Genomic DNA, 17,623 nt, shown 5'->3' on the forward strand with positions numbered 1-17,623 from the left:
GGATTTCAGAGCTGGTACCAGTTGGGAATTAGGAAGGTGGGAGATTTATTTATAGGTGGGACTTTTGCAAGCTTGGGAGCATTGGAGGAAAAGTATAAGTTGCCCCGGGGAGATTTCTTGCGATATATGCAGGTGAGGGCGTTTACTAGACAACAGGTGAGGGAATTTCCGTTGCTCCCGACACAGGGGATACAGGACAGGGTGCTTTCAGGGGTGTGGGTCAGAGAGGGCAAGGTGTCAGAGATTTTTAGAGAGATGAGGGAAGAGGGGGAGGAGTCGGTGGGTGAACTAAAAGGAAAGTGGGAAGAAGAATTAGGGGAGGAGATAGAGGAGGGTATGTGGGCTGATGCCCTAAGCAGGGTAAATTCCTCTTCCTCATGCGCCAGGCTTAGCCTGATTCAATTTAAGGTGCTACATAGAGCACACATAACGGGGGCAAGATTGAGCAGGTTCTTTGGAGTGGAGGACAAATGTGGGAGGTGTGGCGGGAGCCCGGCAAACCACGCACATATGTTTTGGGCGTGCCCGGCACTGGAAGGGTATTGGAAGGGAGTGACTTCGCAGGTGGTGAAGGCCCGGGTCAAACCAGGCTGGGGGTTAGCGCTATTTGGAGTTGCGGAAGAGCCGGGAGTGCAGGAGGCGAAAGAGGCCGATGTCATGGCCTTTGCGTTCCTAGTAGCCCGGCGCAGGATCCTACTCATGTGGAAGGAGGCGAAACCCCCCGGACTGGAGGCCTGGGTAAACAATATGGCGGGGTTCATTAAACTGGAGCAGATAAAGTTTGCCCTGAGAGGATCGGCTCAAGGGTTCACCAGGCGGTGGCAGCCATTTCTCGACTACCTAGGGGAACGTTAGAGGGAAGACAGATGACCAGCAGCAGCAACCCCGGGGGGGGGGGGGGGGGGGTTAGTTTCGTTCAATAGACAATGGGGTTTTGTTACCTGTGTATTGTTAAAAATTTCTGTTTTGTTTGCTTTGTAAGAGGGAAAAATTGTTGTTTGGAAAAAAATTTCAATAAAATATATTTTAAAAAAAAGAAAGTCAGCGCGCAGGTACAGCAGGCAGTAAAGAAGTCAAATGATATGTTGGCCTTCAAAGCGAGAGGATTGGAGTCGAGGATAAGAGATGTTTCACTGCAATGGTATCGGGCATTGGTGAGGCCACACCTGGAGTATTGTGTGCCGTTCTGGTGTCCTTATCTGAGGAAGGATGTTCTTGTTATGGAGGGAGTGCAGCCGATTCCTGGGATGGCGGGACTGTCATGAGGAGACACAAATCAGTTAGGATTATATTCATTGGAGTTTAGAAGAGTGAGAGGGGATCTCAGAAACTCAAAATTCTAACAGGATTAGACAGGGTAGATTCAGAAAGCTACGTTCCCAATGGTGAGGGAGTCCAGAACTAGGGGTCATAGTTTGAGGATAAGGGGGAAACCTTTTGGGACTGAGGTGAGGAGAAATTTCTTCACCCAGAGTGCTGAATCTGTGGAATAACGCAGAAAGTAGTTGAGGCCAAAACGTTGAGTAATTTCAAGAGGAAATTAGATATAGCTCTTGGGTCTAAAGGGATATGCGGGGGGCTGGGGGCAAAGAGAGAAAGAGAAGCAGCTGGGGGCGGCGGCGGGCCGTGGCAAGATCTTCCCTGAATCCAGTGGTGGAGTCCACCTGAGAATCTGGAAGCAGTTTACGCAGCATGTTAAGCTCTGTTCCCAGTCTTTGCTAACGCCCATCTGCAATAACCATCTTTTCCTGCCAGTGGGTTTGGACTTGACATTTAAGTCATGGGAGGGGAAGGGTTTGGAGACCTGGTTGTGTAGCGGACGTTTGCCAGTTGTGATGGGGAGCTTGCAGAAAAACTGCCTGGCTCCAGTCTTTACAGATTTATGATTTTCTTGGTAAAGGCTTTTCCCTCCTTTCCCTTAGCACCACCCTCTTCCCCGTTGAAGAGGATTTTGTCTTTGGCCGGGTCTGATGGGGGCACTATTTTTGTCATATAGAGCCATATCCTCTCAGCAGAGTCAGCTCCATTGAGTGAGGAGAGGGCGAAATGTGAGGGCGAGTTGGGTCCCATTTTGGAAGATGTATGGAGTGAAGTCCTTCACAGGGTCAACTCCACATTGAAGTTGTAAGTCAGAGACTGAAGTATCTGTAAATATGCACAATCTGTATGTTTGTGTATGAGAGTCTGTGATGGTGCATTAATTCAGGGAAGTGATTAATAAGTAACTTAGCTTGCTGTTGAACTATTGAATTGAAATGCACACTCCAAGAGTAAGGAAAGAGACACCCTTTCCAAACAAGCCATACTGATTACACGCAGAAGGAGAGCACAACCATGACAAAATTAAAAGGTTAATCTCACCTGACAGAACGGCATGTGAAGAACACAATCCTTTTCAGTTTCTTGTTGTAGAAGAAATAGTTAAAAGACCAAAGGCTGCCCTCCTCGCCGTAGGGGTCAGAGTCCAGATCTGGATTGTAGCTGAAACAAAGTGATTCAACACGATTAAAATCACTTAAAAAAAACTTGACATGCATAAAAAGAAATGTCAGTTCTGATGATCATGTGCCTCGCTGAAGGTCACGACAGCAAGGAAGGTCATTTTTTAAAGATGTCTCACACACAATCTACATATTCAGGAGCCCAGGTATACATATTACAACATTAAATGTTCTCCAGGAGACAGTGACTTTATTAGGATGCAGTAACATTGACTATCCACCCTGTGCTGGGGGGGGGGCGGCGGCGGCAGAGGACCAGAGAGATCCACCTGGCTCGTTCCGATGTGTGAAAAATAGAAAATCTCGTCATTAATTAATCCCTCCAGTAAACACTGTTTTTATCCAATTTTTCAGGTACAAAAATCAGCCTGTTACCTCCAAGCAGTTCAGTTCAAACATCACGTCAAGATTGACACCACACCCGAAGGGTGACAGTTTTAAACATGCTTTGTTGTTCATCTTGCCCATACCAGAGAGGAATATTCTTGGACAGCTAAAGCAATACTGCTCAGCCAGCTGGTTACTATTTGCAGCTTCCTTAACTTGAGGGTATTAAAGTCACAGGTCTTAAAACTGATTCTGCATTTGCACACAAACAGAAATCCTAACCTTTTCCTTTCCCTAATTCAGCTGCAATGTTCAACTAACTGTTAGGATGGAGATGGGAGAAGTGCACAGTCCGTCTCTCATCCCATGACTCGATGGATCACATCTTTCCAGGTAACTACACAGCCAAATACGTGCTTTACCTATTCATCTCAGAATGGGCGCTAAATGTCCAGGTTTAACGTGGTAAATGTGAAGATATCCAATTTGGACAGAGAAACAGAATGGCAGAGTGAGAGAGATTGGGAAATGTTAAATTAATTGTTTTCAAGTTACCTGTAGATGTCACACTCTGACAGACAGATCTCTTCATCAATAGCATCCCAAAGCTGAGGCTTCAGTGTGTTAAACTCCTCTCCAACAGCAGAAAACAGGCTGGTGTTCACAGCATTCACCACCTGAACAAAATAAAGATGAACATTGAATGGACAGGGCAAGCAATGGGTTTAGTATTCACCATTAGGGTCCTGCCCTCACCGGTCAAGCAATGGGTTTAGTATTCACCACTAGGGACCTGCCCTCACCTGTCAAGCAATGGGTTTAGTATTCACAACTAGGGTCCTGCCCTCACCTGTTAAGCTGTTCTGGATTCCAGGATGTGCAAAGATAACCACAGCTTATTTTAATTTACTCTAAACCATTGTCGCAAACACCCATTTCTCAACCCTCACCCCCAACAAGTGGAGTAGCTCATACACTTCCATCACTGACATCCTGGTCACTTCCCTCCCTTCTCCTAGCCCACATCCTGATCACTTCCCTCCCTTCTCCTAGCCCACATCCTGATCAATTCCACTCCCTCCACCGCCGCCCCCCCCCCACCCCCCCCCCCCCCCACCCTCTTCGCCTAGCCCACATCCTGGTCACTTCCCTCCCTTCTCCTAGCCCAAAGCCCCTAGTCGCCACATTCCAGCACCTGTTCAGGTTCACTAGAGGGAGAATTCAGAATGTCCAATTCACCCAACAAGTATGTCTTTCGGGACTTGTGGGGGGAAACTGGAGCACCCGGAGGAAACCCACGCAGACACTGGGAGAACGCACAGACAGTGACCCAAGCGGGAATCAAACCTGGGACCCTGGAGCTGTGTAGCAACAGTGCTAACCACTGCGCTCCCATGCAACCCTAAATAAATAAATGTCTTCCCATTGGGGAGATTGAAGCCATAGTCTTCCGTTCCGGACACAAAACCGTTCCGTCGTCACCAACATCACCCACCCGTTCCGTCGCCACCAACTTCGCCCACCCGTTCCGTTGCCACCAACTTCGCCCACCCATTCCGTCGCCATCTTCACCCACCCGTTCCGTCGCCGCCATCTTCACCCATCCGTTCCGTCGCCATCAACTTCGCCCGCCCGTTCCGTCGCCACCAACATCACCCACCCATTCCGTCGCCATCTTCACCCACTCGTTCCGTCGCCATCTTCACCCACCCGTTCCGTCGCCACCAACATCACCCACCCGTTCCGTCGCCACCATCTTCACCCACCCGTTCCGTTGCCACCAACTTCACCCACCCGTCGCCATCTTCACCCACCCGTTCCGTCGCCACCAACTTCACCCACCCGTCGCCATCTTCACCCACCCGTTCCGTCGCCACCAACTTCACCCACCCGTTCCGTCGCCACCAACTTCACCCACCCGTTCCGTCGCCATCTTCACCCACCCGTTCCGTCGCCACCAACTTCACCCACCCGTTCCGTCGCCATCTTCACCCACCCGTTCCGTCGCCACCAACTTCACCCACCCGTTCCGTCGCCACCCTCTTCACCCACCCGTTCCGTCACCACCACCATCTTCACCCACCCGTTCCGTCACCACCACCAACTTCACCCACCCGTTCCCTCCCCACCCTCTTCACCCACCCGTTCCGTCACCACCACCATCTTCACCCACCCGTTCCGTCACCACCACCATCTTCACCCACCCGTTCCGTCACCACCACCATCTTCACCCACCCGTTCCGTCGCCACCATCTTCACCCACCCGTTCCCTCCCCACGAACTTCACCCACCTGTTCCATCACCACCAACTTCACCCATCCGTTCCGTCGCCACCAACTTCACCCACCTGTTCCCTCCCCACCAACTTCACCTATCCGTACAGTTTAATAAAAGCAATACTGCAAATGTTGGAGAGAGAAACAGAGTTAATGCTGCAGGTCCACTATGACTCTTCTTCGGAATAGGCTCTGTAGCAACATTGGGCTCTGCCAGACCAGCTGAATATTTCCAGCTCTTCGTTTTTAATTTCAGATTTCCAAGATCTGCAGTATTTTGCTTTAATTAGAACTCCACCTCCTCCCCATCCCAATAGCTGTGCGTCTGTCAAATGTTTGAAAATGCACCTTGAGATATTTGACTATGTAAGTTGTCACTATTTGCTGAAGAGCGAGTAAGTGACTAAATATCTTTTGTCCCATCTAGATCAATGATTTTCAAAGTAGGGTTCGCGACTTGCAAATGGGTCGTGGGATGGTGTAGAATGGGTCACCAAAAGGTCCCCAAAAATGATTGGCAAAGATTGCCTGACCGTTTTTTGTTTTCTCTCTGGGTAAATTCTCACTGCAGTACAGTGTCTGACCACACGAGGCTGATGTAGACATCAGTGCCAGAAATTCCTTGCCTGTCTGGGCCAGTGTAGTTGGGGCAGTTTGCAACCAGTGACTTGTCAAATTCTTTGGGTGGCATTTCCTGTTACTTTGTTCAAAGGTGGGATCTGTATTATTTCTCGAGTTCCTGTGCGTCACAAACCAATGCCATGCACCCTTTATCATTCTCTTAGTTAACCTGGATGTACAGCCTCCCCCACCCTTACAAGCCTCCATTCCCCCCCCCCATCCCCCCATCATCTCCCCCATCACTATCCACCTCCTCTTCCCAGGTACTTGTCCCAAGTATCCATCTCTGCCATATGGCTATGTGGACTCCACCAGCTGAATTTCAATTGTCTGCAAGCATACGATTAAACCAGACTCGTGTATACAGGAGCCGGTAAAACGTTGCAGGTATATGGAATGGAATTGTCTGGATGTTTTGCATTTTGGTCAGCCGAGTTGTACCCAGCTGGTTTTATTTTTAAGCATGTTACACATTGACCTGCAAACTGTACTGACAGGTGTCCAGTGACATTCTGACTAACAGCGTTTAGTTCAGCAGTTAGGGCTCCGGTTTCCGAAGTGGAAGTTTTAAGTTTAATTTCCTATCAGAGGTCATATTGGGTTTTGAACGAGTGAACATGTTGTTAAAACTGTGTAACGTTCAGCCGGTTAATCTTTCCAGCACTTGCTCGCAATTCTCCAAATGCTAACAATGGGTGTGAAGGTATAATCAAATAATCCTGAGTTACACACTTGCAAGGTGTCAAGATAAAACTATCCTTTTGAGGTGAAACAGCAACACAATTTACATTTAATAATACAGAAGTGCCACAATAGTGTGACGTTTTTAAAAGTAACTATGGAGAACAGTTAGTCTGACACTCAGTGCTGCACTTAGAAAAGCATTGTACGATTCGGAAAAATCAACATGGTTTCACAGGGCTGGTTTAACAGTGGGATAAATAGCTGGCTTGTAATACAGAACAAGGCCAGCAGCGCGGGTTCAATTCCCGTACCGGCATCCCCGAACAGGCACCAGAATGTGGCGACTAGGGGCTTTTCACAGTAACTTCATTGAAGCCTACTTATGGCAATAAGTTATTATTATGATGAAAGGGAAATCCTGTTTGACAAATGTAATTTTCTTTAAGGATGTGACGATGAGGGTGAATAAAGGGAACTAGTAAGTACACCTGGGATTTCCAAAAAGCATTTGACAAGTGCCGCACAAAAGGTTACACAGGATGAAAGCTCATGGAATTGGGGCGATATATTAGCATGGTATGTTATAGTCCGCTTTCCCCTTTTGAGGGAGATTTAACCTGAGGATTGCCACACCTCAGGCAAGGGGAGAGGTTGAGAAGGCAGGGCCTTCATGAATAATCTGGATAGAGAAAGCAGAGAGAGAGCAGAGAGGAGGGATAAATGGAGCATTTTCAAGCTGGCAGACTGTGTGGAGTATTGCAAAAATGAGTCCTGGTGCCCCAGCTATTAACAATCTACATTAATGAATTAGATGAAGAGGCAAAGCAATATATCCAAGTTTATTGACAACACAATTGGTAGGAACGCAAGCAATGGGGACAAAAGCTGCAAGAGATAAAGACGATTAGGCAACAAGGTGGCCTTGTCGTAAGAATAGAAGAGCAGATTTGTTTTTAAAATAAAAAGACATGACACTTGGAAATGTTGATGTTGAGAAATATTTAAGAGGAATGTAACTAGTTTTTAAAATATATATTTTCAAGGGATGAGGACATCACAGGCACGGCCAGAACTTAGATGTTCAATCCGAATCGCCCTTGAACGGAGTTTCTTGCTTGGCCATGAGGGGATATTTAAGAGTCAACCACATTGGAGTCACATGTAGGCCAGACCAGTAAGGAAGGCAGATTATTTCCCTGAATAACATTAGTGAACCAGATGGGGTCAATGTAGTTTTATCATTATCTAGACTATCTTTAAATTCCAGACTTATTAATGGAATTTAAATTTCACCCGCTGTCCACAGAAGTCGGCCATTTGGCCAATCGAGTCTGCTCCACTATTCAATGCGATTGTGACTGATCTGACAATCCTCAACTTGACTTTCACACCTTATCCCCATAACCCTCGATTCTCTTAGATTAAAAATCTGTCCAACACAGGTTAAAAATCTGCCCAACACCGCCTATTAATGACCGAGCCACTAAAAAGAATTCCACAGACTCGCATCCCTCTAGAAGAAATGCCTCCTCATCTCGGTCTGAAATGGGTGACCCCTTACTGAGATTATGCCCTCTGGTCCTAGACTCACTGTCCCACAAGAGGAAACATCCTCTCAGCACCTATCCTATCAAGCCCCCCCGAGAATCCTATACGTCTCAACAAGATGGCCTCTCATTGTTCTAAACTCCAACGAGTACAGGCCCAACATTATGGTACCTATAGAGTCGGTCCACTAGGTTTATCCTGGGTATGGAGGGTCTATGATTAGATAGGATTCTAACCTATTCAATCTCTCTTCCTAACTTCTCCATATGGATTTGTCACTTGTACAGGGTTTGAACCTTTCCATATGCAGGGTAAACATAGTGAATTGTCTCTATAGATGCACCATAAAAAGCATCCTATCTGGCTGCATCACAGTCTGGTATGACAATTGCTCGGCCCAAGACTGCAAGAAACTTCAGAGAGTCGTGAACACCGCCCAGTCCATCACACGAACCTGCCTCCCATCCATTGACTGTCTACATCTCCCACTGCCTTGGGCAGCATAATCAAAGACATCTCCCACCCAGGCTATTCCTGTCTACACCTCCTACTGCCTTGGGCAGCATAATCAAAGACATCTCCCACCCAGGCTATTCCTGTCTACACCTCCTACTGCCTTGGGCAGCATAATCAAAGATATCTCCCAGCTCTTCCATCGGGCAGAAGACACAGAACACACACCCATAGATTAAAAAACAGCTTCTTCCCTGCTGTTACCAGACTCCTGAATGACCCTCTGCCCTTTTAGGGTTTGAACTTTTTCTATTGACTGAACACATCTTTCTATGCATCTTCTCTTCAGTTGTAGCATGACATACCGTACACTTTACCCACTGACTATATATTTACATTGTGTATTTATTGTATGCTCTATGTTTTCATGTGTGGAGCACCTGCCTTGACTGTACCCAGCACCTTTTCCTGTACAATTGACAATAAATCCAAATCTAAACTGCCTCCTATGCCAGTACATCTTTCCTTAGATATGGGGACTGAAAGTGTTCACAGTATTCCAGTGCATCACCATAAGACATAGGAGTGGAAGTAAGGCCATTCGGCCCATCACGGTGGGACTTCAACCCATGTCCTCAAGAGCATTAGCCGGTGTCTCTGGATTACTAATCCAGTGATATAGCAAGTGTCAGCAAATCAGAAAAGCATATCTCACGTTGGCCTTTACCGTGAGGAAATTGGAGTAGAGGAATAAAGACTTGCTACAATAGCACAGGACTTCACACTGGAATACTCGAGTTTCCATGTTTAAGAAATGATATACTTGGATTTGAAGCAATATAGCAAAGCTCCACTAGATTGGTCCCTGGGATGAGAGGGCTGTCCAATGAGGAGGCAGAGTAAATTGGATCTACGTTATCTGAAGTTTTTAAGAATGAGGCGGTTTCATCGAAACTCATGAAAATCTATTATGAAGGGGCTTGACAGGGCAGACACCAAGCGATTGTTTTCCTTGACTGGAGAATCTAGAACAAGGGGACACAGTACATATTTATTCTTGCACTTGTGATTCACATCTTGTATTGTGTCTGTTACAGTAATAAAAGAACCTTGGGTTAAGGCAGCAACTCACCACCACCTTCTGAAGGGCATCCAAGGATGGACAATAAACGCTAGCCTAACCAGCAACATAAAAAGACATTTTTAAAAATTCAATGTAAAGTTGCGATTAGAGGGTTAACAGCTGGGTCAACTGCGATTAAAGGGTTAACAGCTGGGTCGACTGCGATTAAAGGGTTAACAGCTGGGTCGACTGCGATTAAAGGGTTAACAGCTGGGTCGGCTGTGATGTCTCATGGGAGCAGCTGGGTCGACTGCGATTAAAGGGTTAACAGCTGGGTCGGCGGTGATTAAAGGGTTAACAGCTGGGTCGGCTGCGATTAAAGGGTTAACAGCTGGGTCGGCTGCGATTAAAGGGTTAACAGCTGGGTCGGCTGCGATTAAAGGGTTAACAGCTGGGTCGGCTGCGATTAAAGGGTTAACAGCTGGGTCGGCTGTGATGTCGCATGGGAGCAGCTGGGTCTGGTTTTAGTTGCGTTTTCCTCCTGCCCAGTGTCTGTTGTTCTCAGTTTCATTTCTCGAGTTCTGCTCAGGTTTCTGAGGAAAGGAGGCGTGTTACTTAACCTGACTTCGGAGAGGTTCTCACCGAAGTACTATGTGCATAAATCTGTCAGGTAAACTCATCATATTCCCAGATGACCATAGGCTGCTTTCCCCTTGGAGGGAGAGAGCTGACTGGTGGTGATTTAACTAGAGGGTCACCACACCTCAGGTGAGGTTGAGAATAACCTCAGCCAGTACAGGAATTGAACCCACGCTTCTGGCCTTGCATCACAAACCAGCTGTCTGCCGAGTGAGCCAAATCAAAGCATAAACCTGCATGCCATTGAGTGTTAACTGTATTAATAAGTGGCATTTGACCGGTGTGTGGATTTTGCTTAATTGAAAGTTTAGAAGTAGATAGATAGGAAAGCAAGCTCAAAGACCTTTATTTTGTTTTTTAAAGACCTGTTCAACTATTAATTGAAAAGCTGCTTTTGCCCCTTAATGGGATCAATTCTATGTTAATGATAAAGTTTGTCAGTTTGTCAGTGGAATCATTCCTAGAGCAAAGTATCCTTTCCTCAGTTTCCAAGTTATTGGGGTCATGTCCGATTTCCCAATATAAATTGGGGTCTGTCCCAGGTACCATCACAACGCAGGGCTGAGACAGCCAGACTTTGGGTCTCAGGGAATGAAGGGCCAAGAGCAGCCGGGGGGGCAAGTAGAGTTGAAGCCCAATCTCCGCCACGGTGGTATTGAATGGCAGAGCAGGCTCGACAGGCTATACACTACTCCTGCTCCCATTTCTCATGTTCTTATGGGTCAACCAAAGTTTAGTTGGAGTGCAGCTTCCAAGTACACTGGATTCATTTAGTAAATTGGAAAGGAGAATGGCAGATGACGAAGGAGCAGTCAGTAGGAAGACATCAAGCCATTGGACTGTTATGTTGCAGCAAAGACACAACCCAATAATACAATACCATTAGGTCCAAGATCTTTGACTAGTTTGCCCACTCCTGACGATAATGCAGTTCACTAAATAAGCAAAACTACATCTCAGTGCGGAGAAAGTCATATTCAACATCTTTTCTATTTAAGGTAGAGGACAATAATCCTACCTAAATAAATAAAGTTGTCACTTACAATGTAGACTGAACCATCAAGCTAATCTTTGGCTGCTTTCAAATGAACAATTCCACAATCAATTCTGTTACATTTGCTTACCCAGTTCAAACTGGGCTCTTTGCTGAACTCATGGCTTTTAGCTGTGCTGAAGTCATAATCTGGGCGGAACGATGCATTGAGTGTAGCGATCAGGTAGAAGAGCGTTTTGCGGCTACACTTGTCACAGAGTGGTCCCTCTCCTTCATCTCCACTTTGGCTTTTACTCAACCTAAATTGAAGGATAGGCAACAAGAGTTAGTTTTTTGCAAATCTTTGATATGGAAATGAAGAGCCAAGGGTCCAGTTATTGAATTCTAACAAAATATTTTAATAAATATACACATGGCGTTGGCGTCAAGTTTCAAGAAGACCGGTTCAAATAATACACTTTGCTATTGCACTAGGTGCACCAGAAATGGTGTGCACTGATCGACTAATTACATTAATATTGTTAGGAAGCAAGAGTCACTGAGCCAAAACATCTGGCATCTGAAGCTAGTGACAGAGATGGTCATGTTGAATAACAGTTGTAGCAGGCCGCACTTTTTCCCTTCCACCACCGAGATACAAAGCTTTCATACTTCTGAGTGTAGAAGTGTTGGAAGAACTCGCCAGATCTGGCAGCATCGGTGGAGAGAGAAACAATTAACGTTAGCGTTCCAATATGACTTCAAATGTTCTGAAGTGTCATATTGGACTCAAAACGATCAATCCCCCTCTCCACAGATGCTGCCCGAGCTGCTGAGTATTTCCAGCATCTGCAGAATGTGGCTTTTACTTTCAGGAGAGATCAGTGATCACTGAATTTGCCCTGGCTGTAGGTCAAACACTTCATACAATTGAGTGGAATCAATAAAGAATCTTTTTGCAATGAAGATCTCCATTGCAGGAAACTGGGTATTGATAAAAAAGGATTCCTCTTCAGAGCAAGGTTCTACTTACCTGTTTGGGCTAATTCCAGTAGTCTGAGGCGGTGAAAGGGCTTCCAGGACATGGGGTTGCCCGTCTTGACAGAACTGTTTAAACATCTGTTTGTCATCCCCTGCCATTTTGCAGGAATAGCTCTCTATCCTTTAAGGAAAGAGGAAAAACAGAAAGTTAGTTAATGTAAACATTCATTTCTCTCCCTCTAATTTTGCCTTTGCATGCAGCAGTCACTGAAATGTGAAGTACTACTTTTTTTTTTGCATGCCACCTAAAAAGGGACCAGTTTAGTAGGCCGCACAGCAGCTTTCAGATGGCTCCACAGGCATGCACAACCGGAGTAAACATTGCTCAGAAGAAATCACAGGCCAGTGCCAGTATCAGAAGAAGTTATATTGATTAAGTTCATGCCTCATTATACTAGATTTATTTCTCAGCTCCCACAAAGAGGACAAGATCAGCGGTCAGCAGAATTTTATAAGTATAATGGAAGTCAGTGTGCGCAACGTAATAAAACAGAATGACACTTGCAGCTTCTAAACAAAATTAAAAATGGATCAAGTCGGCTGGCTGAATTTCACCATTCTGCTGGGGTTTAGATGACCGATGGCTTCCTTCCACAGCCCACAGGAATATTGTTGGGGTTAAATAGGTTTATATTTCTAGATAGCCAGTCTACTCAAGGCCATTCACCAACAAATTTGTACTACTCCATGTGACAAAGACAATGTGCTTTACAGACAGGTGATGGGCTGAGCAGGGTGCAGGGATGAAATGAAAGGTGGTGACAGGAAACAATCCCTGCAAAGTACAGGCAAAGACGAGAACTGCAGAATTATCAGCATTTACGGGCAGCACGGTAGCATTGTGGATAGCACAAATGTTTCACAGCTCCAGGGTCCCAGGTTCGATTCCGGCTTGGGTCACTGTCTGTGCGGAGTCTGCACATCCTCCCAGTGTGTGCGTGGGTTTCCTCCGGGTGCTCCGGTTTCCTCCCACAGTCCAAAGATATGCGGTTTGGTGGATTGGCCATGCTAAATTGCCCATAGTGTCCAAAATTGCCCTTAGTGTAGGGTGGGGTTACTGGGTTATGGGGATAGGGTGGAGGTGTGGACCTTGGGTAGGGTGCTCTTTCCAAGAGCCGGTGCAGACTCGATGGGCCGAATGGCCTTCTTCTGCACTGTAAATTCTATGATCTATGATTGTAGCTGAACACTCAGCAATTTATGGTCTGTTAGAACAACCATCTAGGAATATAAAAACTGTAGGGATTCTATGATCTTCAGATTTTTTTGTAAATGACAAGCTAGCACCCTTGTGTTTTGAGATAACCATGAAGCCAGTGGCACTCATGGGGCTGTTGTTTTGCTGCTTCAATATAATCTGGGCAGCACAGTGGTTAGCACTGTTGTTTCACAGCTCCAGGGTCCCAAATTAGATTCCCAGCTTGGGCCACTGTCTGAGCAGAGTCTGCACGGGTTTTCTCCGGGAGCTCCGGTTTCCTCCCACCAGTCCAAAGATGTGCAGATTAGGTGGATCGGCCATGTTAAATTGCTCCTTGGTGTTGAAAAAGTAAAAAAGGTTAAGGTCGGTTACTGGGATAGGGCGAGGCCATGTGCTTAAGTAGGGTGCTCTTTCCAAGGGCCGGTGAAGCCATGGGTCGAATGGCCTCCTTCTGCACTGTAAATTCTATGATTCTATGAACCCCAGACTCCATTCAACTGCTTTCAAAGTTGTGTCCCAAAATCCTACTCCTAGATGAATGTCCCATCTTGTCACAACTGTGGAGCTGTTTCTGGCAGCATACAGCACTTCTGATGTACTAGACTTGTTCAAGAGTATCAAATTCCACTCTAATCTGCATGATGGTCCAAACAGCAACCTCCCTCATTGATGAATTACCACACAGACGAGAGTAGTGGAATAATCAAGGCTTTATTGAGCAATGTTGTGCCTCCTGCAGCAGGAACCAGAATGGCTGCAGCACCGGCGAGCACACACATTTATACCCCGCCTAGTGGGCGGAGCCAGCAGGCAGGGATTTACCCATGTACCTCTAGTATACGTGTCTTACCGTAATGCATATAATACTGCTAGTGGTGACTACCACACTCAGAACCAACCAAGATCTCGCCACCAACATCAGATCAGTGAGTTTCCTTACAGCTGATCTCCTTTGCTGCCTTTCATCTCCTCAAATCCTCCTCCCCTCCCCCATAGATGTGGCACAATTTTCACTTCAAAAGCAGAAGTGGAAAACAGGAAAAGTGTTTCTAAATGTTGCACCCCCACCATGACCATGTTGGACCCCGTTTAGGATCTTTTTCCTTCCTCCCAGCATCTCATCTTTCATTTTCAGTGAAAGACATGTGGCAAATGACAAGAACCAGGGTTGGGCCGGTCACTGGTTTAAATCAGTTGCTCCAGTATTTCAGCACATCAAGCTGTGGGAACATCCTGTACGCAACCACTTTCCTGGGGAAGCCACTCTCTCTACTACAAAATCACAGTCAAATATTCAAAAGCAACCTGAACAGCAGACTTGCCCATAGAATCCCTATAGTGCAGAAGCAGGCCATTTGGCCCATTCAGTCTGCACCAACTCTCCAAAAGTACAGTCTCCCTAGTTCCATTCCTTCACCCTATTCCCGTAAATCCCGTGCGTTGATCAGGGCCAATCCACCTAACCTGCATTCTTTGGACTGTAGCAAACCCACACAGACACAGGGAGAATGCCCGTGAAGAGTTTGCACGGTCACCCAAGGCCAGAATCAAGGGGTGATCTTGTGCTAAAGGTCCATTACTAGTGAATAGATTAGAACTAAACCAATTGTTACCAAAACTGTCCAAACACAATTGTCAAATCAATTCTGAAAGGGATTAGAGATGGACTTCCAGCTGTCAAACACCAAGGAAAACATAACACTGCCCATTATACTCAGTAGCTGCATAAAGACACAACTGGATAGGAGATCAAGTCAAAATTAAGGACCCAAATATAGACCTGAACTGCTCAGTTTGAGTTTTCCTTTGATGAAAGGACATTAAATCAACTTGGAGTTTTTACAATAAGCCTTTTGGTCACTTTTATTGAAATGTCTTCTAAATACAACAGACTTCAAATTGAACTCTGTTCTCTGGATTATTAGCCCCAGTGTCTGTTAATTGCTCCAAATCCAGAATGCCAGCTTGCTCTTTTATGCTGCTCAGCTTGGATAAAGAGCAGGGATAAGAGAGCTCAGCTGTGGAAATGGATGGGGGTCTGAATTATTGAAATTAAGGGTTAACCAACATCTTCAGGTTTGCTGGCATCATCTGTTGACTAAATACAGACCAAGTTTATAAAGCACCAGATGTTGTTTTGAATCCAAAGTGTGCTGTTTAACCCAAAATATAGTGACAGGCAACTTTAATTTAAAAAAAAGAAATTCATGGGATGTTAGCATCGCTGGCTGTGCCAGCATGCATTGCCCATTCCGGAGGGCATTTCAGAGTCAATCACATTGCTGTGGGTCTGCAGTCACATGTAGGATAAATCAGGAGAGAGAAGATTTCCATCCCTAAAAAAGGATATCAAGAACCAGATGGGTTTTTACAACAATTGACAATGGTTTCATGGTCATCGTTAGACTTTTAAATCCATCTGACATGGTGGCATTTGAACCTGGGTCCCCAGAGCATTATCCTGGGTCTACCACAGCTCCATTTGTTACAGCAGCACAGTAGGTAGCACTGTTGCTTCACAGCTCCAGGGTCCCAGGTTAGATTCCCGGTTTGGGTGACTATCTGTGGAGTCTGTACGTTCTCCCCGCATCTGCGTGCGTTTCCTCCAGTACACTTTAGGTGCCCCGGTTTCCTCCCACAAGTCCAAAAGATGTGCTTGTTAGGTAATTTGGACATTCTGAATTCTCCCAGTATCCCCGAACAGGCGCCGGCGTGTGGAGACTTGGGGCTTTTCACAGTAACTTCATTGCAGTGTTAATGTAAGCCTACTTGTGACAATAAAGATTTTTTTTTTTTTTAAATTAGCAATGTAAATGTTACAGCCATCTTATGAGACCCAAGGTAAAGAAAGTTTACAGCCACCTTGTGTTTCAGGTAAACAAAGTTCCCCAGGGCACTATTTGAAGAGAAGATGCAAATCGATTGGGTGACACAAGATCAAAGAGGCAGAGACCTGATGGTCTAAAGAGCAACAATGTTCACAAATCACAATTCTAAAGTAATTCACCGATAGGAAGCATTTGGGGATTCTAAGAGGTCAACAATAATTTTCTTTTACCATTGAATGGCCAATTTAAGGCACACTCCATCTGGGTAAAACCTGCATACCAGGCCCAAGTCCACAGAGCTGAATGGAAGATGAGCCCAGGTTATGCACAACACCATTGAATTTCGTATGACCATCCATTCTAGTGATTGGTACAATCAAATCATGAACCAAATGGTGAAAACACCTTTTTACAAATCTGCTTTACAGAGGCTGTTAAATCTATACCAGAGGGCAATCTTTAACCTTTGCTAAAGCAAATTAAGTTGTAAACAATAAGTTCTGATATTTGGAAAGACTTTTACTTTTGGTTGGCACTCTACTGCGTAGAGAAAAAAAAGTGTAGAGTTGCAGCAATGTGTTCAGTTCATTCCATTGTTTAAAAACTTATTTCTGAAGCAATCTAGCAGTTTTGCTTATTTTTTTTTATTTTTTTTAAAGAAAGTGGCCTGGCCTCACCCACCAAGGGGTGGGAGCCAGGGTCCAAGGACTTTTGTCAGCTGAAATTAGGGCAGAAGCAGGTAAAGATATCCCTATGCATTGCATTAAATAATTGTTCTTTGCAATATCTTGAACTACACCACTGTGCAGCCCCAGCAGAATAACCAGAGAAACTGTGAAAGTCACGACCTAGAAACTGAAATGTGGGGTATGGTAATGACAAACACCCACTGAAGGTCATTCAGTATTAGTGCTCAGCCATACCTTACCTCCCCCATGTCCCTGCCAAGAACACTCATGTACTGCAGCATTAGACCATTCCAACACTGGTGTCTTTTCAGCTTTCCAAACAACAGAATGTATAGCTGCATTAACAGCTGTAAAAAGGATCTGTGGAACTATAAATACAACAGGAGAATGAGACAACAGGAGAATGAGATGGAATTTTACAAAGCATTTGGAACATTTTACCTGCACTTGAGCAAACCAATTCTCCCTCCATTAATCTTATCCAAGCACTCCTTTGAACTGTCCAAAATTGAAAATGTGCCATCGGCTTCCCTGCATCTCATCACTAAAATCAAATTAGGTTTTAACTTTCTACTCTCCTTCCATCAACCCTCCCCATACTCCAAACTCCAGCTACGAATGTTGATTGGAAAAAGACAGGCAGCTAGTCAACTTTAATGACCTGTTAGGGGTTTGGTACAAGTGTGTCTTGTTGGGCGATTTCAGAATCAATGTTAATGAAAAACGATGTAGTCCAGACTTCTGTAAAGTCAGCAGGTTTCCTCCCCAAAGGGAACCAGTGG

At 45.5% G+C, this 17,623-nt stretch overlaps 1 protein-coding gene across 1 annotated transcript in view; it reads right to left on the reverse strand.

Moving 5' to 3' along the window:
* LOC140424678 (repressor of RNA polymerase III transcription MAF1 homolog) overlaps nucleotides 1-17,623 on the reverse strand; it is a 90,022-nt gene that overhangs the window by 22,544 nt on the left and 49,855 nt on the right. The window contains exons 3-6 of the mRNA XM_072507946.1: nucleotides 12,119-12,247; nucleotides 11,237-11,405; nucleotides 3,384-3,505; nucleotides 2,362-2,481 (exon numbers count right to left, since the gene is read on the reverse strand). Of these exons, the coding sequence (XP_072364047.1) occupies nucleotides 2,362-2,481; nucleotides 3,384-3,505; nucleotides 11,237-11,405; nucleotides 12,119-12,247 (540 nt within the window). The remainder of the gene's footprint in view (nucleotides 1-2,361; nucleotides 2,482-3,383; nucleotides 3,506-11,236; nucleotides 11,406-12,118; nucleotides 12,248-17,623) is intronic.

The sequence above is a fragment of the Scyliorhinus torazame genome, chromosome 6 (genome assembly GCF_047496885.1).
Source record: "Scyliorhinus torazame isolate Kashiwa2021f chromosome 6, sScyTor2.1, whole genome shotgun sequence".
NCBI classification, from domain to species: Eukaryota; Metazoa; Chordata; class Chondrichthyes; order Carcharhiniformes; family Scyliorhinidae; genus Scyliorhinus; species Scyliorhinus torazame.